This window comes from Suncus etruscus, chromosome 20, assembly GCF_024139225.1.
Source record: "Suncus etruscus isolate mSunEtr1 chromosome 20, mSunEtr1.pri.cur, whole genome shotgun sequence".
NCBI classification, from domain to species: domain Eukaryota; kingdom Metazoa; phylum Chordata; class Mammalia; order Eulipotyphla; family Soricidae; genus Suncus; species Suncus etruscus.
The window spans coordinates 44,212,467-44,233,107 of NC_064867.1; the positions used below are offsets into that span (position 1 = coordinate 44,212,467).

At 58.4% G+C, this 20,641-nt stretch overlaps 3 protein-coding genes across 10 annotated transcripts in view; 1 reads left to right on the plus strand and 2 right to left on the minus strand.

Annotated features, from left to right (window-relative positions):
- Positions 1–20,641, minus strand: part of EIF5A (eukaryotic translation initiation factor 5A) — a 153,650-nt gene that overhangs the window by 127,942 nt on the left and 5,067 nt on the right. The window lies entirely within an intron of this gene.
- On the minus strand, positions 181–5,762 carry ACADVL (acyl-CoA dehydrogenase very long chain). Its single transcript, XM_049766210.1, has 20 exons — positions 5,672–5,762; positions 5,508–5,583; positions 5,211–5,279; positions 5,050–5,122; positions 4,886–4,950; positions 4,665–4,799; positions 4,160–4,304; positions 3,655–3,784; positions 3,434–3,556; positions 2,897–3,095; positions 2,323–2,427; positions 1,815–1,901; positions 1,667–1,729; positions 1,455–1,556; positions 1,279–1,376; positions 1,095–1,167; positions 929–1,001; positions 758–830; positions 588–663; positions 181–487 (listed from the first exon to the last, which is right to left on the minus strand). The coding sequence occupies exons 1-20, from the start codon at positions 5,716–5,718 to the stop codon at positions 347–349; spliced, it is 1,953 nt and encodes a 650-aa protein (XP_049622167.1). The 5' UTR covers positions 5,719–5,762; the 3' UTR covers positions 181–346.
- DLG4 (discs large MAGUK scaffold protein 4) overlaps positions 8,596–20,641 on the plus strand; it is a 29,215-nt gene continuing 17,169 nt past the window's right edge. For 3 of the 8 annotated variants that reach the window (XM_049766204.1, XM_049766205.1, XM_049766206.1), the window contains exons 1-2: positions 9,802–10,008; positions 17,383–17,448. In XM_049766204.1, coding sequence (XP_049622161.1) covers positions 9,979–10,008; positions 17,383–17,448 — 96 coding nt within the window. In that variant the 5' untranslated portion in view covers positions 9,802–9,978. Of the gene's footprint in view, positions 8,620–9,801; positions 10,009–14,735; positions 14,756–17,382; positions 17,548–20,641 lie in introns of those variants that run through there. The other 5 variants (XM_049766201.1, XM_049766202.1, XM_049766207.1 and 2 more) reach the window with 4 other exon arrangements.

Below are 20,641 nucleotides of genomic sequence, written 5' to 3' on the forward strand. Positions count from 1 at the left end.
AAAGGAACGGGGGTGTTTGGTATTTGGGGGTCATGTAGCTACTCTTGTTGTTCTATTTATTTTAGTCACTTGTATGAAACACTAATAAAGCAATAGGGGCGAACACCCTATGCCTCTGGCTCCTTTCTTTGGGAGGGAGGCAGGCAGCGAGGGAAAGGACTGAGACGGAGTAGTAAAACCTGTGATGTTAGAAGCTTTATTTGTAAGGCAGTAGTCCCTGCGGGAACAGGCACAACCCTGGGTTAGGCCTCTGTCGAGGCAGAAGCAGGGCCCCCGTGAAAGAGGCCTGGACTTGGGTTTGGGCTTGAGAGAAGGCACATTCGGGGACAGGCCTGGCTGGGAACACTCAGAAGCCAAGGGGGTTGCTGGTGACCACGCCACCTTGCTCCACCAAGGCCTTGGAGATGCTCTTGAAGTTTCGGAAGAGCTCCTGCTGCTGGGGGTTTGACTGCACTGCAGCCAGGTTCTCCCGGATCCTGCCTGCCGCCTGGGGAGCAGAGAATGGTTCAGTCTTGTGCCACGGGCCCTGGGCATCCATTCCAACAACAACCCCCACCCCTCCCGACCCTTGGGAACCCAACTCTCACCTCAATACACCAGCTGTCACAGAGCATTTTTTCATGCTGGGCTGTAGGGTTCCCCTCACTCAGAGATCTTGAGGCCCTGTTGAGAGGTGGGAAGAGCCAAGCTAGCCCGTGACCTTGGTCCCAGACCTTGGTCCCACCTGCAGCTCAGGCTTCCCATACGACCTCCTCACCTGGAAAGAACCACCACCATGGCATAGAGGTCGATGGCGCTGTCTGCCAGACGCTGCAGCACAAACTGCTCATCTGCCAGGTAGATGAGAGGGGACGAGGGATTGGGTCATGAAAGGGCGAGGGAGAGAGAGAGGGAGAGGGAAAGGGAGTGGAGTAGAAAGCTCACTCACTGACAATCCCTTTCTTGTGTTTTATCAGCTTGGCCTCCACCACAGTAGAAAACTGCTCCAAGGCCTGGACTGCCTATAGAGATGGGAAAGGCATCCAGGGCTTGGGGGGCGCCCAAGCCCATCAGCCCTGGATGCGGGTTCTCCCCGCTTCCTTTGAATGACTTACCAGCTCACCACTCCGAGTCAAGTCCTTGTGGACCACTCCACTGAGACTCAAGCCACTGCCCAGTCCAGCCCGCCTACAGGAAGGGGGAGCAGCTGGTGAGTCGCCAATACCACCCTGCCCTGCGACGCAACAATGCCCTGCTATATGGGCCCTGCCCTATCCTGGGCCTTAACCTTAACCTTACCGCCTTATCTGTTTGCCCGCTTCTCCTAGCAGGAGGCCGGCATTCCCAAAAGGATTCTTCAGAGCATTGCCAATCCCAGACAGCTCCTTTCCTTTGTCCTGTGGGAGAGGAGAGCCTCATACTCAGGATTCTGGACCAGGAACTACTGTCCTCCCCTCGATTCCCCTCCCTTTTACCATGCAGCCCTGCAGAGCCACAAACAGCCGGAGAATGTCATTTGTCCCCTCAAAGATCCGGAAGATGCGAATATCTCGGAGCACTCGCTCCACTCCGGCCTCCTGTCATAGGGGAACACAGGTCACACGGGCTTGTGCTGAGACCCTTTTACCCCTCTTCCCAGCCCAGCCGCACCCCAGCCAGCCAGGGTGGGCAGAGAACCCTCCTGTACCTTCATGAAGCCCATGCCCCCCATGATTTGGATGCATTCATCTGTCACCTTCCAGGCTGCCTCCTAGGTACAAAAAAGCCATATAAAAGGGGTGGTTTTGGAGCCAGGTTCCCAAAGTGGACTCTCCGCTCTGCATCTGGGGCCTCACCGAGCCAAAGATTTTGCTGATGGCTGCTTCTATCTGGAAGTCTGTAGATCCTTGGTCCATGTTGGCACTCACCATGTAAGCCATGGACTGAGGTGTTATTGGGAAGGAAAATCAAAGAGGGGAGTGTCAGATTCTCGTCTCAAAACCCAGATCTTCAGAGACATAGGCTGATCTAGCTTTGCGTGTGTTTCCATCTGCCCTCTAACCCCACACGTGAAGGCTACCAAATATTTTTTCCTGAGTTGGTTCATTGGAACTTCGAAGGTACTTGACTTCTTGAAGAGGTCGGAGTGGTAATAAACTTCAGTATCTCTGGAATCACCTCAGCAGAACAGTGTAACTGCCTCTCCTGCGGAAGCTGAGCTGGCTATACCTCCCCGCATCCCCTAGGGCATTGGTGTAAAGCTGGAGACCCACTGCCCCAGGTGCTGCTGGGGGTTGTAGTCTGAACGACTAAGAGAGTCACAGGCTCCAGAAAAGGTGTGTGTTGGGGGGAGTAGTGGTTCACCTCCGTCACGTAATGCAGCATCGCCATCTTGGCCAGCTTCTCCTGAATCAGCCCAAAGTTGTGAATTTTCTCCCCAAATTGGGTACGATTTGCAGCATGATCCACCTGAAAAAAGGCAATGTCATGCTGTTCGTTTGTTTGTTTTTGGGCCACACCTGGCAGTGCTGGGGTTACTCCTGGCAGGTTCGGGGGACCTGCGCTGGGGAAGTGGGATGCTGGGAGATGGTGGGGATCACACTTAGCCTGGCCGTGTGCAAACCAAATGTCCTGCCCTCAGCGCAATTTCTTTGGCCCCTGCTATGTTTTTGTTTCTGCTTTTAATTTGCCCAGGAAAGTTGCTGGGCTTGGGGCGAGGGGGTTTGACTATAGCTAGAGATCAATTAGTCCAGCAATGATGCCCTTCCTGGTCCCGAAGGCTATAAGCCAGGCCAAACCTCCCACTGACAGTGTTGAAGTTCTCCCCAATTAGTGGACTGATAAGGAAAGGGTTTCTAGTAAAAGGATCATCCACAGGAGCAAGGGGAAACATGACCCGGACTCAAGCTTGCTCTTCACTTATATGTCGGATACTCACCGCCTTAGCGATGATGCCCTTCATGGTACCTGCCAGGGCTGCAGCCATACCAAATCTTCCATTGTTGAGAATATTCATGGCAACCTTGAAGCCACTCCCCACCTCTCCTAGCACATTTTCTGCAGGCACCTTTACTCCGTCAAAGTACACCTCTGCTGTGTTGGAGGCCTTGATACCCATCTTCTTCTCAGGGGGCCCACTGTTATAGAAGAGGATAGAGAAGAAGAGATTTATTCAAGTTTCTACCGTGGGGAAACTACCTCTTATCAACTAAGGATGAACTGCTGCTATCAGCTTGGAGAGTTCCAGCAGTGATTCCCTGAGGCCCAGAAGACAAAGAGGAGGCATGCCTCTCTCTTGCAGCCTGTGTGATGCTACAGCCAAAGCTTTATATCAGTTCCATATATACTAGGCCATAGGAAGCATGCAGGCTACTTTCTTTGGCTTTGCACGTGTTCCCACATGACTCGGAATAGCCATATACCCTGGAGGGATCGCTCGGTACTGCCCCCTCCCCTTTTCTCTACACCCACTCACTGGGTAACGCCTCCAAAACTCTTCTCCACCACAAACGCCGTTATCTTCTCCTTCACAGCCCCATTGGCATCAGTGACTGGTGTCTTGGCAAAGACTGTGAAGAGATCTGCCAAGCCGCCATTACTGTAAGAAATGAGAAGATCCAGTATGGAGATCTGAGGGCAGTGGGGCCAAAGGTTGTGGGCTGAAGGGGGCGGTTTTGAGAGAGAGAGAGAGAGAACCTGATCCAGATCTTGCTTCCATTGAGAGTGTAATATTTTCCACAGGGGCTGGGCACAGCGGAGGTTCGAATGGAGGCTGCATCCGACCCACTGGCAGGTTCGGTTAGGCAAAAAGCAGCCATAATCTCCCCTATTGGCGAGAACGTTTCTTTAGGGTAGATAGTGACACCCAAACCCTTTTTTTTTTTTTTTTTTTGGTTTTTGGGCCAAACCCGTTTGATGCTCAGGGGTTACTCCTGGCTATGCGCTCAGAAATCGCCTCTGGCTTGGGGGGACCATATGGGACGCCAGGGGATCTAGCGCTTGCAAGGCAGACACCTTACCTCTAGCGCCACCTTCCCGGCCCCCGACACCCAAACCCTTTAGCATCCCTTCCTCTTAACCTTGTGGTGAAATTCAACACATTTCCCATCAGCAGTCTGTGATGCTTTCCTGAATCCTCTACGAATCAGTATACCAAGCCCCAGTGGGCTAATCTGTCCTGAGATCTAGTTTATAGCCTCACCAGTTGCCAATTTGGGGAGGTATTTTTCTTTCTGGGCCTTCGTGCCAAAGAGCAGGATGCCTTTGAAACCGATGCTTTGATGGGCCCCCAGGATGATGCCCACACCAAGGTCGTGCATGCCCACTATCTCCACCAGTCGGGCGTACTGTAGAGAGAGAGTCACTAGCTCGCCGCCCGGGGAGCGATTCGATGTCAGCGTGAAAGGGCAGAGGAGTACCCCGCAGTGAGTGGACTTGGAGGGACCACAGAAGCGGACAGCGGGGAGCACGGGCAGAGGATATGTCTACCTAGCCCGGTCTTGGTGGGAGGAGGCTCCCTACCCTACCCTTAGTATCCCGCCTCTTGCCCCTCTAGCTTGTCTACATCCCTGGGGGGCAGGACGTACAGAGATGTGTCATGCTTGCAGTGAGTTTTGGGAGAGTCAGCGGTTCATCTCACAGGGCTCCAGGAGTGAGGAAGGAGACGGTATCTGCCTACCGTGGCACCAGGAAGTGACGGCCCTCACCTGGGTGTTGCAGAGGCCTACGCCGCCCAGCTCACTGGGCACTTGCAGGCCAAAGGCCCCCAGGTCTTTGAGGCCCTGCAGAGTGCTCTCCTCCACCTGCTCCATCATGTCGTTCTTGGCAGGGTCGTTCACCTCCTGGGGAAGTCACAGGAGTCCACGCCCGAGTCCTCGGAAGCTCCCGAGCCTCTCATCCCGCCCGGACCTACCCGTGGCCTGCTCACCTCGAAGAAGCGGGACATCGGCCCCACCAGCTCCTTAAGGAACTCTTTCTGCTCCTGGTTGAGCACTGTGAGGAGGGGAAGAGCGACCACTGGGGTGAGGGGCGCCGGGCAGGGCAGGGCGCGCCACCGGCCACCGGCGCCCCTGGGGGAGGCCTCGCCCTTACCGGCGGGGTACGGGAACACCTGGTCGGTGGTGAGCTGGCCTTTGAACATGCCCACGGCGAAGGACTTGGATTCCTGTTGGTGAGGGGCGGGGGGCGGGTGAGTGGGTCCCGGCGGGGCTCCCTACCCACCGGCCTCCAGGAGAGCGCCAGGGGGCACCTACCGCCTTGGCCGGCTTCTCCCCGGCGGCGGCGGCAGAGGAGGCTCGGGCCTCGGGCTTGTCCAGAACCGCCTGGAGAGAGCGAGCGAGCGAGCGAGCGAGCGAGCGAGCGAGCGAGCTTGAACTTGGCGGCGGCGCGGCCACCTTTCGCCTACTCCCGCCGGGCACCTTGGCCTGCCCTTTCCCCCACTTCGGGAGCCAAGGGGGGCAGAGCTATTTCGGGCGGAGGGAGGCCGGGCGGGGGCAGGGCAGGGCAGGGCAGGGCAGGGCGGGGGTCGCCTCCCGGCCGCTGTCACTTACCTGCGCGGCCCCGTTGGCATAAGGGCGCGGGGCCGGGCCCGGCCGGGGCTGGCCCAGGAGGGCGCAGGACCGAAAGCTGCGGGCGGGAAGGGGGTTCAGTCCCGGCCGGGCCCCCAGCCTCCCTCACCCCTCACCCTGCCCCGGCCGGACACCCTCGCCCCGACCTCAGCAGCTGCCGCCCCACGGCCGGGGCTGTCCTCGCCGCCTGCATCCTGCACCGCGACGCCTCCGCTCCTGCCCGGCGGCTCCGAGCACTGACCCAGCGCCCAGCCCCGGCCGGCCTCTAGGGCGTCCGGCCCACAATGCACCGGGGCGGGCAGGCCGGGCTTCCGGGCAGCGGCGCTCGGGCTGCCGGGACGTGTAGTTTTGGGGTGGAGAGAGCGCTATAAACATGCCCCTGGTCTCCCCAAACGCTGTCTGTCTGTCTGTCTGTCTGTCTGTCTTTCCTCCCGCATGAGCCAAAGTCTGGTCCTCAGGAGCAGCAGTGGAGACAGAGAAGTGACAAAGACTGGGGCCGGAGAGATGGCACGGCGGTGGGGCACTTGCCTTGCACACGGACAGCGGACAGCCGGTGGTTCGAGTCCTGGCATCCCATATGCTCCCCCTACCCCCCTCCCCAGCCTGCCAGGGGTGATCTCTGAGCGCAGAGCCAGGATTAAAGGATTAAGCCGTGAGCCCTGCCAGGTGTGACTTCCCAAGATAAACCACCAGAAAAGTGACAAAGACTTAGGTGGTTATAATCAGGGGTCAAAGTGAAAAGACTCGTGAGAGAAGGGGATTTTTTTGGGGGAACAGGGGGACACCAAGCAGTGTATTCAGGGCTTACTCCTGGATCTCACTTAGGGATTAGGGATCACTCCTGGAGGGCTTGGGGGACCCTATAGGGCTCTGGAATTGAGTCCAGTCGACCACACACAAGACCAATCAATGCCCTACTCTACTCTTGCTATACAGTCCCTAGACTGAGAGAGGCGAGGGGAAAGAAGACCCATACCAGAGGCAGAGGATGAAAAGCCACGAGATACTCTGAGGACTCTTCACTAACACAAGAGGAATGGTGTGTGTCATAAGCATATACTCCCGAGACCCAGGAGGTGTTGCAAAATTCAGGAACTTGTTACTCTCTGGCCTCCTTTTCTCGAGACTTCTTTACTCAAGTCCTGACCTCTGAATAAAAGGATTCTTTTATTCCAGGCTTCTTAGAGGAACTGTAGTAATTGTCAAGTCCCTCCCTTTCCCACACTTCTCTAGCCCTAGATCAAGGAACTCCAGAAGAGGGGTCTCATAGGGTAGAGCAGCCGGCCCAGATTTAGATCCCTGATACACCATATAATACCCTGAGCCAGTCAGGAGTGATCCCTGAGTGTGCAGTGAAGGATAAGCTGACGACCTCTGGATATGGGCCCGGCCCATCCCATCTCTCTCTCTCTCTCACTCACTCAGTAAAAACAAGTTTAATTTGGAGCTACCGAAGAAGGGAAAGGAGAGGATATTAGGCTTCTCTAAATGAAGAGAGGGCCCCAGCAGAAGTCCCAGATTTAAAGTATAAAAGTACAAAAGTCCGGGGGCCAGAGATAGCTCCCATATGGTCCCCCAAGCCTGCCAGGAGCGATTTCTGAGCATTGAGCCGAGTAACCCCTGAGTGCTGCCGGGTATGACCCAAAAAACAAAAACAAAACAAACAAAAAATAAGTACAAAAGCCCACATCTTGAGGCCAGAGAGATAGTATGTATAATGGGTAAAACAGTTACCAATCTAGATTTGATTCTTAGCATCCCGTATGGTCCCCTGAGCCTGCCAGGGGTGGTTTCTGAGTAAATTCTGAGCATTACTGAATGTGGAGTGTGTCACAAAAACAAAACAAAAAGAAAGTACACATCTTGAGGAGCCGGAGAGATAGCCTGGAGGTAAGGCGTTTGCCTTTCATGCAGAAGGTTATTGGTTTGAATCCCAGCATCCCATATGGTCCCCTGAGCCTGCCAGGAGCGATTTCTGAGCGTGGAGCCAGGAGGAACCCCTGAGCACTGCCGGTGTGGCCCAAAAACCAAAAACCAAAATAAATAAATAAATAAATAAATAAGAATTCCCATCTCATGAGGAGAGATGCAGGAGACATGTGCATGCAGACAGACATCATGTGCATGGACTGGCAACACACATATGGCTACTCTTTTTCAGGCTGATTCTCTAGGGAAAAAAAACTAGAATCAAACACCTTTCTTTTGAACTGTGATGTAAGGAGAGTCCTTGGGGTAACCCTCTTCAGCATTCCTGCAGGAGAGTAATTGGGGCACAGTGGCATTGTATATTCCTGGCTCTCTGTTTAGGGGGGTCACTCGTGGAGTTACACAAAGGACCATTTGCCATGCAAGGCCTATTAAGATAGTTCTCTGTACTAGGTTACTAGCCCTGAAAGAGAATTTAAAGCATGCTTGGATTTAGTGAGAGGGGGTCAAGATGTATGGAGCAGGGGCCGGGCGGTGGCGCTAAAGGTAAGGTGCCTGCCTTGCCTGCGCTAGCCTCGGACGGACCGGGGTTCGATCCCCCGGCGTCCCATATGGTCCCCCAAGCCAGGAGCGACTTCTGAGCGCATAGCCAGGAGTAACCCCTGAGCATCACCGGGTGTGGCCCAAAAACCAAAAAAAAAAAATGTATGGAGCAAAGTAGAGGTAGTGCTACCTGGGGATCTAGGGAAGAACAGTACAGTGGTTAGTCCAGAGTTTGTCTACTAATGTCTAGAATTGGGTTAGGAGAGGCGGCTTAACTCCAAGCTTGGTAGATTAGGGAGATTAAGATGCGAGAAGATGTCTGAGAGACCAAGAGGTGAAAAACAGGTGTCCTTGTGGAGGAGGGACTTGGAGGCAGAATCGGGCTCTAGAATTTGGGGACCCTTTTCTCAAAACTTGACCACAGTGCCTGAGGTGAAAGGGCTGAATTTGGGGGGAGAGGTGAGTGTGTTACCTGTCTCTTCCTTGCTCTGATCCTTTCTCCCTTGCGGTTTGGTTCCACCAGTTCTCGGGCCAGCCCTCTGGCTTCTGACTCCCCCACTATTGCGATGGGCACCCCCTTTCCTCAGAGTGCTACATAGCGACCTCTTTCAGGCCTTGCTGGGTGAGTAGCCCTATTTTCGGAGGCATTACTGAAAATAGCTGACCCAAGGCTTCAAGAGCCATTATTGAACAGTTGAACCGGTTGCAAGTGTGGAGATCTTTTGGCCCAAGCAGGAGTCCTTCCAGGGGTCACACCATTTCTTCCAAAAGCATTTCTTCCACCAGCCTAGTCTGGAAGAGCTCCTCCCTTACCAGGAAGATGGGGAGCTGTTGGCAGGGCTGGCCAGGGAGGCAGGGCAGGGGGAAAGTAACTCAGTTCTGTACCTGCAGATATCCTGGATTGCTATGAGGCTTCCATCTCAGAGGGCCAGGTAAGGGGTGACATGGGGCCTAATTCTTGTGGGAGCAGGCAGTGCTGGAGGGGTGAGCAAAGTATCACCGATATTAGGCAGGCGTGGGTGTCTGTTGTCCCCTAGGGGCACAGAGAACATCTCTTATCCTGTAGCCCCTTACCCTCCTGCTTCTCTTTTATTGTGGGGGCAGGCGAGGTTGCATTATTTCAGACACTGAAGAATTCAGGTCACACTTGCGTCCTAGGCTCCTCTGGAGAGCCAGAGGAACAGCTAGGCCTGGGGGGGGGGGGGGCTCCTGGGGTTCCTTTCTGCCTGCCCCTCCCGAGCCCCCTACCACGGCTTCTGCCAGTACTCAAGCCACCCTGGTGCTTCCAATCCAGACCAACTGTGGTTGCTGCTCCTCTGAGTCGCTGATGTCATAGCCAGGGGCCCATCAGCTCTGCCGTTCGTCTCAGGACTCGCTTGCCTCGCCTTCCTTCCATCTCCTTCCCCATTATCCGGGTTCCTGCCGGCACCCGAGGAGTTAACTCTGCCAAGGCACCCCCATTCTCGCTGCTCGCTCCCTCCCGCCTCCCCTGCTTCCTCTCTCCTCCTCTCTCCCCTTCCCTCCTCAGCTCCACGGCTCCCTCGGCCGGCCGGCCGCAGCCGCCACGACCCCTCCTCCTGCCCCTTCCCCTGCCGAGACCCTGGCGGTAGAGCCGGAGCCCCCCGCGCCCCGGGGATCCCCGAAATCCGGCTCCCCTCCCCCACCCCAGCTCATGCCCCAGCCCCCGAAGCCCGGGGCTGCCAGCCCCCGGCGCCCCCGCCCCTCCTGAGGCTTGGGGTGTGCTCCCCAAACCCTCCCCTCCTTTGGGGACCCCTTCCTCGGGCCCCTTTTCCCTCCCTCCCACGCTCGCCTCCCTTCCCTTCCACAACCCCCTCTTCTCCCCTCTCACCCCTCCCCCCATCCTGGCCCCCCTGCCAAAGTGGGGTGCGGAGGGGGGAGGGGGGAGAGCCCACTGAGGGGAGGAAGGGAACTCCGATGAAGTCAGAGCCCCCTGCCCGCCACCGCTGCCAGGCCCCCCAACATGGACTGTCTCTGTATAGTGACAACCAAGGTAAGCACGATGGTGGGGGACAATCCTGGGGGAGGGTTAGGCCTGGTTTGACGCTGGGGACCCTAAAAGAGTAGGTCAGGATGTATTCGGGGCCATCCTTTAGTTTCGGGGTGCACATCAGAATAGGTCGGGTTTGGCCACAGGTGCCTTCTGAAATGCTCCCTTTGTACCTCTGGAGAAATGGGAAATTGGGGGGTATTTTATGGGTTGGGGAGGTCTCGGGGGTTTGGCTCAAACCCACAAATGGTCAAACAGTGCCTGTGTTGTTCGAGGGAGGCTCTCCGGAGAAGTCCTGCTTCTCCTATAGGTGGTAAGGTAGACTGCATTTGTGAGGCTCTTCTTTTTTGGGGTGCCAGTGCTGTGTCTAATTCCAGGGTATGCCTGGATGGGGGTAGCGTGCTATTGGCCGTGGTGTCTGACTGGTCAGGGGGTGTCAGCTGGCAGGGCAGGGAAGGGGTCGGAAGCATGCCCATCCAACAAGCATTTGGTGGCCCATCCATCTGGGAGTGCTTCCTCGGTCTGAGGTAACCGGTCATTTAGGCGTCGTCGATTAGATGACCTGAGGCGAGCTGGAAGTTGTCCGAGGGTTGGAGTTGGACAGAGGATCACCCGAGAGGCTCTTCCAGGTGAGGTTAGGATTTGGGGTGCTTTCAGCAGAGGCAGGAGGTTGCATACAACAACTGAGGCTTTTCAGCTTCCGAGGAGGGGGAGAGAAGAGATTTGAGGAGGGAAGCCAGGTGGGTGGTGCAAAACCTGGGGATGGCCTGGGTTGGTGACATCGCCCTGGGTGTCGACCGACCTCTGGCTGAGGAAGGGGGTGAGAGCAGATGGAGGGCAATGTGCCTCTGGGATCAAGGAGGAGGAGGACACCTGGATTTAAGGTCCCTGCTGGAAAGGAGTAGGAGGGCCGGGTGGCAGTGCCCGAGGCGCTCTGCTCAGAGGTGTCCCTCGGTTAGGTTAGGGCTGGCGAGAGCACAGGCTGTGGAGCACGGGCGAGCTCCGGGTGGCCTTCGGGACCCATGGCCAGGCCTGGGCTTCGGAGAGCTGGGTGCTTGGTGTGTAGAGGGCTGCTTGGAGGGTGGCAGGCAGCTGGGGGCTGGGGGGTGGGACAGGAAGTGGGGGCCGGGGAGGCGGGGTCCGAGTGACTCACAGGCTGGGGAGGGGGTTATATTTAGTGGGAACTGCAGCTTCTCAGGGGAGGGAGCCGAGGACACACATGTTCCCTGTGGCACACACACACACACACACACGTATACACATGTGTCGTGCGCATGTGAGCAGGGGTGGGGGATCTGGGGCAGGCGGGCCTTTGGGGCTGGGGTCTCAGCTGCTCTCTGGACTGTTCTGAGGCCTTGGAGCTTTCTCCCACACCAGCCTGGCTTCTGGGCCTGGGCTCTTTTGCTATCTGCTCTCGCAGCCTCCAGCCCTCAAGCTGCCTCTCCCTTCGCCTTGGCTCCCCACCCTGGACAGGAGGGCGGGTGGACGGGTGGACAGGTGTCCACGGCAGGCGGACCGACTGGACTGTGTGGGCTCCTGCTCTGGCGACGTGCACAGGCAGCCGTGTGGGTGAGGCGGCGGGGCTCGCGGGCTCCCGCGTCCTCCACACGCCAGCGCTCGGACGCCTCTGGGCCGGGGGAGACGGTGAGAGGCGGCCAGGCGGCGGCGCCGTTCGGCTCTGCAGACGCGGGTGCAGACCCGGCTCGGCCGCCGCATCCCGGGCCCCGAAGTTGAGGGAGGAGAGAGGAGAGGCGCGGGCCGGCGGGCAGGACGCCGAGGCCCGGGGCTGCCGCTCGGCTCCGGGAGCTGTGGCTCGCCGCGCTCCACGGCATGGCGGCGAGCTGCCCGTCGCCAGGAGCGGCCTCCACCTTCCGCCGCCTATATTTAGGCTCGTGCCGCAGTCGCCGCGAGGGGCTGCGGAGGCCTCGCGCGCGCCGTGCCGTGCCCCGCGCGGCTGGCTCGCTCGCTCTCTTCGCGTGCCCGGCCCCGATCTCCGCGGGTCCCCCGGCCCGCGCGCAGCGCTCTCCCACTCCGCCCCCGTCCCTCCCTGCTCCCCTTCTCCCCGCGCCGCCGCCGCCGCTGCTGCTGGCGGGGCTGCTGCCGCCGTTGCCATGGCAACCGGCGACGGCCGGGTTGCGTGGCCGCCGGGAGGCTTGGCGGCGGGCGGAGCCTCCGGCACTCGCCCCGGGGCGAGGAGGACCCGCGGCGAAGCGCTGGTTAAACCCTGCGGGCGGTCCTTATTTGATTGGGCGGCGCTGGAGGCCCGGGGCGGGGCCGCGCGGCAGCGGGCTCTCCTACTGGTCGGCGGGGGCGAGGGCGTGGTCTCGCGAGGGCGGTGGGCGGGGCTGGCTTGCTGGCCTTTGGAGGCGGCGGCACCCTAGAAGGAAGGGGGCGGAGGTACCTGATTGACTGAACCGGGGCCGGGGCTAGCAGGGAGGGGCGTGGCCTTCGAGGTCTGTGGGCGGGGCTGTCTCGGTCGCCTTAGAAGGCGGCGGCTCCATAAAAGGAAGGGGCGGAGCTTCAGGCGGAGGTACCTGATTGAGCCGGGGCGGGGCTGGCGCGGGGTGGGTGTGGTCTGCGAGGCCTGTGGGCGGGGCTGTCTTGCTCGCCTCCGGGGGCGGCGCCTTAAAAGGGAGGGGGCGGAGCTTCGGGCGGAGACACCTGACAGACCGACTGACTGAGACGGGGGCGGGGCCAGCGGGGAGAGGCGTGGTCTCGCTAGGCCGGTGGGCGGGGCTTCAGGCTGAGCCGGGGCGGGGCCAGCGCGGGAGAGCGGGCGTGGCCTGCGAGGCGGTGGGCGGGGCCGGAAGCGGCGGCTCCATAAAAGGCAGGGGCGGGGCTTCAGGCGGAGGCACCCGCCTGGCCGAGCCGAGGGGCGTGGCCAGGCACGCGGCGCTGCCGGGGTAAGTCAGTCGCTGAGGGCGGCGAGCGCGGCGCGAGGCCGCTCGGGCTCTCCGCGGGGGCCGGGGCGGCGCGACGCCCGCGCTGCTAAGATGGAGGCCCGCTCGGCCCGCGCCGCCTCCCCACCTCGGCGCTCCCCGTTCCGGGAGACGGTTGCCCGGCGACGGCGAGGCCCGGATGGCGTTGCTAGGCGACGGGACACGGGGCGACGGAGGGAGGGAGGGAAGCGCGGGCCGGGGCGGGCGCCCGCTGGCGGCGATCGGGGCCCGTGCAGCCGCCGCTCCTGGCGGGCCCGGCTTCCTCTCCGAGCCCGCAGACGCGTCCGCAATGCGCCCTCCGAGGAGCCCCCAGGAAACGGGGCGTCGGGGTCCCTCGGGGCGGGGCGGCCCCCAGTTCCAGGGTAGAGGCGTCATTTTCGCTCTCCAGTTTTGGGCTCTGCCGCTCTCGGGGACCACCGGGGCTGGCTGGGGTGCCATCCTGCAGGCCGTGCTGCCAGGATCCCGCATCCTTCCCGCCGTCCATTTCTTCCCCCCGAGACCGTGTCTGTGCCTGCATTCCTTCTTGCATTTGGAGAAAGCGGGGACGCGAGGCTCCCCTTGGAGGGACTTCCAGCGGGGCTCCTGGGGTCTGGGAGACAGGGGGACTGGCTGGCAGAGACGCTCTCAGAGTCGCTCTAGGGAGGAAATGGGAGTCCTCCGAGAGCCCTGGGCTGGTTGGGGGTGTTTGGGGGTTAGAAGACGTTGGGGTCATCGCAAATGGCAGGCTTGGCTTCTTCTCTTTCTGAACAAGCGTGGAAGAAATAAATAACTCTCTTGGGGGCACTGTCTCAACAAAGTCGGAACTAAGGCACACTCGGGGAATGTTGAGGGGTGAAACAAAGGAATAGGTCCCTGGACACAGCAGAAAAACATGCACTTGCCTGAGTTCAATCCCCAGCACCGGCATCAGTCCAAATACGCAAAAAGAGAAGCAGCAAGTAGGAACATACATGCCTTTTACTGGTTTGGGATAAAATGGAAGCTTCTTGTGTGTGTGTGTGTGTGTGTGTGTGTGTGTGTGTGTGTGTGTGACTGGATTTGAGGGTCAGCCTTCAGGCGCATTTAGGAGTCCCAGAAAGGGATCTGGTGACACGACTGACATACTAGCTAGTATGCGTGCCATCTTCCCCCTGGGTTTGGAAACACATCTTGTTTCTCTTCACTGGATTCTGGGGGCTCCTGGGTTCTGTCTGGCGCACCTCAGCCCTTTGCATTTCGCTTCTCTGCCCTTTCGGGGTGTTTCCATTGCAGGAGGGCAGTGTGCGCATCCCTTGCGATGCCTGTCAGTGAATGGGGGGGGGGAGGATAGGGATGCGTAAGGCTGGATTAGTTGGAAACATCTGCCCTCCTAAAGCGTGCAGTGCGGAGGAGCCTGAGGGGCGCAACCCCTGGGCTCCTCGGGGGCCCTGCAGCCTCTTCGGGGAGACAGTGCGGAGACATCCCTCCTCTGCGGCTCGGGTTCAGGCGCGGAGAGGTGAGGATGCCGCAGGAGGAGAGGAAGCTCCCGAAGGAGGGGCCTGAGCGTGGCCCGGAGAAGTTCTCCGCGGAGGGGTCCGGGCAGCCCGCTCGGCGGCCAGACCCAGACCCGGACCCGGGCCCGGAGGGTCTCCCCGCACCCTCCCGCTCTCCGTGACGCTGTCCCGCACTGCGCAGGCGCTGCCCCCCCAGGCCGCAGCCTCCGGTCGCCGCCGCCGCCGCACCCCCGCCCCTCCGCCCCTCCCTCCCCGGCCGGGACCCCCGCCCGCCGCCCCCGCGCCCGCCCCTCCTCCATGTCGGCTCGGAACAGATTCGCCTCCATGTGTCTCTGCGTGGTACGTGCCGCGGTGCGGGCTCCGGCCCGCCGCCCTCTTCCTCCCGGACCCCGCCACTCCGATCGCAAGCGGTGCTGTTGCGCTTCTGCTTGGTGCGGGGTCTTTGGGTCGCGATGCCTGGCGGACTGGAAGGGGTCGCCCCCTCCGAGCACCCTTCACTTCCTCACACCCTCTTTCTTGGGGTGCAGGGTCGGGGTTCCAGGTCATTCTCTGCAGCTGGGGCCCCGTTGATAAGGGGGCCCGTGGGAGAAGGAAGAGCAGCTATCCCCGAGTCTCTATTTTTGGGGGTTCAGACTCGCCCGAGCTGTCTGTCACCTGACAGCCTGAGTCCCAGTGGAGTAAAAGGAAGAATTCTTTCCTGCCTTGCCTGCGCTCGTTGTCCTATAATTCGGGGCGGGAGACCCAGGTGTCAGCAGCGCCCAGATTGCAGTTTTGGAATCACACCCCTCTTCCTCACCTCTTCAGGAGGCCCCCGCTCCCCTTACTTCCTTGCCACATCTCCCTGAAAAATGTCCAGGTATTGAACATCAGCCCTAACATTCTGGAAACTTTGGTCCCCTTCCCTGTCCCCCCATTTCCTTCCCATCTTTTTCCAATGAGGAGAGGCCTTTTCCTCAGTCTTGACTGCCTCTCTTCCTCCCTGGGGCGGGGCAGAGACAGTTGTCTGCAGTCTCACTGTGCTAACAGTTCACCTTCATTTCCTTGGAGAATAAACCACACATTTCTACCCTTCCGTTTTCTTCTATGCATCCTGATATTTCTTCATCAGATTCAAGAATTTTCTCTGGGATGTGGGGTGATGCTTGAGGGCATTGGGCTTAAACTATCCCCTAACTCAATTCTCTCTAGGAAGCTGCAACTGACTGTGGCTCCCTTAAGATTGACAGACTTGGACGTTGGGAGGACTTGTGCTGTGAGTCAGGACTGTTACCTCTGTCTTCCTGGACCCTTCAGTTCTGAGATACTGCTCAGGCTTTAGATATTTTTCAGGCTGTTGAATAATCAGTCTTTTCTGGTTCACTGAATCCCGTTGTTTGAGGTGGCCCAGCCTTTGAAGACAACTATTTAACTTACTAAATACACCCCTTCTTTCCCCTTCTCCCCATGTCTTTCTGCCCACGGTATTGAAGCCTCAGAGAATTCTCCCCTCCAAGTCATGGCCAAAGCCCGTCTTGATCCTTCCTTCTTTAAGATTCGTCAGATGGATTACAGTGCCCCTTGGTTCTGATCTCTCTGTATCCTGGTCGTAAGGGTCCCCATGCTCACGGAGCCCGTTTCTTCCGCTGCCCTCCTCCTCGACTCATCAGCCTCAGGAGTTGAGAATTGTACTAAAGAATCGGGCATTGCTCTTGCTAAGGAATGGTTGAGTCCCATCCAGAGATAAACGAGACTACTCCAGGGCCCGAGTTTGCGAATGGCAAAGGGACCACTCATGCTTCGCCTTAACTTCTGTACCTTCGAGCTTTTCAGGCCCTTTGCCTTTGCTTATGAACAATGTTTTGGGGAGTGAATTTTATCTTCTCCAGGGAGGGAGTCTTGGATATATTCTACTTGTCCTTCCCTTCCTCTGGATTTGGCAGGGTCTGCTGCTTTTCTCTTTTGGTTTTTGGGCCCCACCTGGCTGTGCTCAGGAATTCCTGGCGGGCTTGGGTTCGGCTGTGTGCAAGTCAAGCTGCTCCAGTACCATCAGCTCCCTGGATTTTCTGTCTGTAAGCTGTCTAATGCAGATATAGGAGGAACCAGTCGGGACTGCTGTCCTTCATCCTCTCTCTGGCCATCAGTTAGTTTTATGGTCTCCGTTAAGTGCGCACAGGAGGCAGGTGGCTATGTCAGGAGTCATAGGGGGTTTTCCACTTCCAAGGACTGGAGAGCGACCGGGAACTCACCGTGAGGCTCAGCACTCTGCTCCCCTCCCCTTGTCACTCATATTCCAGCCCCTCTCAGGTTCCTGCTGCCTCTCTACCTCCCCTTCCTCCCTGTGCCTTCTAGAATATGGGATTAATTGACTGGAATGTGGCTGTTTGGAAAGGGCTAGACTTGGGAACCTTTTCCGAATACTTGGGAGACAGGGAGGCCAGTGGGAAAAGCTGAATGCCTTTGGCTTTGTTCTGCACTTGAGGCTCTGGAAAGGTCAGAGGCAGCTGTGGAGAGACTGAGGCAGTGAGGGTGGGGCTTCATTGGAATGTGGAGTGGGAACTGAACTGGAGTATGGAAAAAGGGCCCTCACAGCTCTGGGAGTGGGGTGAGGGGGATAAGGGGAACAGAGATTCTGAGATAGATGCAAAGGGCCCAAGTGTCCTCTGGGGTTGAAGGGACAGAGGGGCCTGAAGACGGAAAGCCTGAGAAAAGTGTAGAAGGAAGGCTATATGCTGGGTAGGAAAGGGGTGGCGCTAGGATGAGAAGAGAGGAGCTGGAGGAGAGGGAATGGGATGGGGGAGAGAGAAGAGGTGCATAGGCCACTGGGCCCGGGTGCAGAGAGTGCAGTCAGTGGGCTGGAGGAGAGGGAGGCGGGGGAGCTGGCCAGGGACCCAGGCCTCCCTCAGGGCTCTGGCTGGGTGGTGGAGGCAGCGACTACCTGGAGCCGGAGTCACTGGGCCCGCGCTAGTGACGCCTCCCTGCACCCCCAGAAATACCGCTACCAAGATGAAGACACGCCCCCCCTGGAGCACAGCCCGGCCCATCTCCCCAACCAGGTAAACGCCCCTGAGCTGATGCACGTGGCGGAGAGGAACTTGCCCCACCTTGAGGCGGCCCACGGGGTCCTGGGCCACGCCCACCTGTCCCCCATCAAGGTAGGAGACTCGGGCGGCCCCCTCCTCAGTGTGGCCCTTGGACCCTCGGAGCCTCGTCCTTCTCCAAGGGGTAGGGCAGCAGGAGCAGTAGGTAGGGGAAGCTGGGACTGACGGGGGGGGGGGGGCTGGGGGCTGCGGCTTATGGGGCCTTGAAGAAAGGTGTTGGGGTGGTGGGATGGAAACACCTTGTTGCCACAGAGAAGCAGAGGCCAATCTCATGGGGAATAGGAGTGTGTGAGTGTGTGTGTGTGTGTGTGTGTGTGTGTGTGTGTGGTTCTGTGCTGAGAGCTATGCACTCCCTGGGATGCTTACTGAAGCCAGGCCCTCTCCACGCTTCTGGCTGTGTTTTTGTGTCCAGTGCTCTGCTTAGAGATCTTGCTGCCCTCATTTACTCCTGTCCTTTCCCCTTCTCCTCCCATTCCTCCCATTCCCAGGCCCCGGGCCTAGCTCTCTGTGTCTGAATTACCAGCCCTTTCCATCTGCCTGGCTTGACAGTGCACTTTGTGGACCCTTTCTGCCTTGTCTTCTGCCTTTTCTTTTGCTTTGCTTCCCTCCTGTGCTCCTCCCTCAACTGCCTTTTCTTCCCTGCTGGCTGCTTCTTGATGTTGTTGCTCTCTCTCTCCCACGCACTCCTCCCTCTCCCTGATCCCCAGGTCAGGCCCTCTTCGGCCTAAATAGCCCTGGTGACCCCCCAGCCCCACCTCTTACATGTTCTCTGTTCATCATCCCTTCTCCCCGTTCCTTTCAGACCACTCTCTTGGGTTCTCATCCAGAGCTTTCTATACGTGTCTCTGTCCCCCACTTTTTACCACTTACCTGTTTCTTCTCTGTGCCTGAACTAAGCTTTTAGTTCTGGGGACTCCTGAGACCTTCTCTTCTCCAAGTCACCATCTCTCTTCTTCCCCCCGAGTTGAGTTCTCTTGGGAGGAACGGAGAGCAGTAGGCAGGTTGTGAGATCTGAGAGTTAGGACTGGTATTGCAAGACCTGCGAGATGCATTGGGAGTGGGGAGGCTGCAGATATCTCACCGAGATGGAGAGCAGGTTACTGAGCTTGGGGATGATGAACAGGAGGAAGCATGGTAGGGACCAGTTCTGGGCTGGTCTCACAATGAGACTATTCTGGCATACAGAAAATTGAGAGAGAACAGAGAATCTGAGTTCCTGGGACAGGGGCCAGACTGGGATGAGTCTGAAATCAGGACAGCAAGTTGAGCCAGTAGAGAGGAAAGAAGGTAAAGCTTGGAGGTGGGGAGGTGGTACAGTTTTTCCCCAAAGCTCTCGGTGCTTCAAGAAGTACAGGAATGATGGGGGACTTTAAGGAGGGAGACGGAGAGACGGGGTCATGATAAGGGTACTTAGGACCAGCAAGGGAGGAAGGAACCCCAGCGGATATGCTGGAGGCTCTGAGTATGGGAGGGAGGGTCAGGACAAGGCCTGAGCTAAGGAATAGGAGACGCACCAGTTTTCAGGAGACAGGAATGTGCTGAGAAGGGAACTGTGCTTTGGGGAAAGAATGTTACGGTTTGAAGATGGGGTGAGGTAAAGTGGCCCTGCTCTCTCCGAGGAACAGAAGTGGTGGTGGATGGAGGATAGTGGCAGGAGATTGCTGAGGGATGGAGCTGGACATTGCACAGGGACAGGGGAGTGGATATAGTGGAGGCTAGGATTAGAAGAAGGCACTTGAAAGATAGGACCGGGATATATATGGCAAGTGTGGGAGGGAATGGAGAGAAGAATGGGAAACAGAGTAAGGTAGTCAGGTTGAAGATGGTAGCTGGGAATCAGGATGAGGTTGGGGAATGAGGACCGTGAACGTGTGGATGAGATGTTGACCGTTAGTGGCTGTTGGTTGGACAATAGCATTTGCTGAGGTTTGAATGGCTGAGGGGTATTGTTCATTGATTCTGTTTAGAGCTTGGACATGGTAATTAGCTTTGAGAAATTAGCAGCAAGGGAGAGGTGAGTGCACCTCAGTAGAAGGGAAGAGCAAGAAGGAGCCCGGGGAGTCATTGATAAGTGCCTTGTGCATGGTAGGTTGCAAGTACGTACGGAGGAGGTAGGTTGAGAGGAAGCGGTGAGGAGGCGATGGGCCCCCTGTAGGAGCGAAGAGTGAGCAAGAATGGGGAGTCACCGGTTAGTACCTTAGGCCAAGTTGCGACAGTGTTGGAGGAGGTCCAGGTTGCAGACCCTGGAAGGAGGCTTCGGCCGCCTCCTCCTATTGCCATGGCAACGGGGGTTTCGTCGCTCTGGCAATTGGGGAAGCCCTGAGGACCGGCCTAAGCGGCTCCTCCCTGGATCCTGGTCTGACGTCATGAGCTGGGTTCTGCCCCGCTTTAACCCTTTCCTCGGTGAAGCTGGCTAGGGAGATGGGAACAGGATGGGTTACCACGTCTCCAGTCCTGTGCACAGGGCAGACAGGGGCTCGGGAGGGGAGGAAGGGAGGCGCCTAGCAACCCCAGAAGGGACTTCTCAGCTGGGGTTCGAGGCCTGGGCTCCCCGCTCCCAGACCACGCCCATCTCTCTCCCCTCGTCGCCCTGACAACAGGGCCTCCAGGAGGTGGGTCTTCCCAAGCTTTGGCTGGGCCGAGGCTCTGTTGCCAGGCAACAGGGTCCCCAGAGGAAGGGGCGGATTAGATGGCTGGTGGGTGAGAGGAAGAAAGGCCTTGCAGCCCGGGGGGGGTGGGGGAGCCCCAGATTCCAAGGCACTGGGCTTAGGGCAGATGTGTGTGAAGGTGGGAACAGACCTTTGGCTTGAAAGGCCTCTGGGTCTCTGTGGAGAGATAGGGCAGGAAGCGGCCAAGCAGAACCGGGCTAGACCCAGTGGACCTAAGCCCCGGGGTGTAGTGTGTAGCACATAAGGCCTGTAACACCCCTGCGGTGACACATCCGGTGAGAAGCTTTCCCCGCTCCAGCCTGCCCCTCCCTGCTCACTCCTTACCATCTGCTGCTCCTAGGCTGGCTGTCACTCTCCTCTTGCTTGGCTTTTCTCTCCTGCCACTTTCAGGGGCCTTGGCTGGGTCGAGTTAGGTCCATGAACAGGGGCCTGTGTGGATGGATGTAACCTTGAGGGGCCCCGGAGGTGGAGCGAGTTGG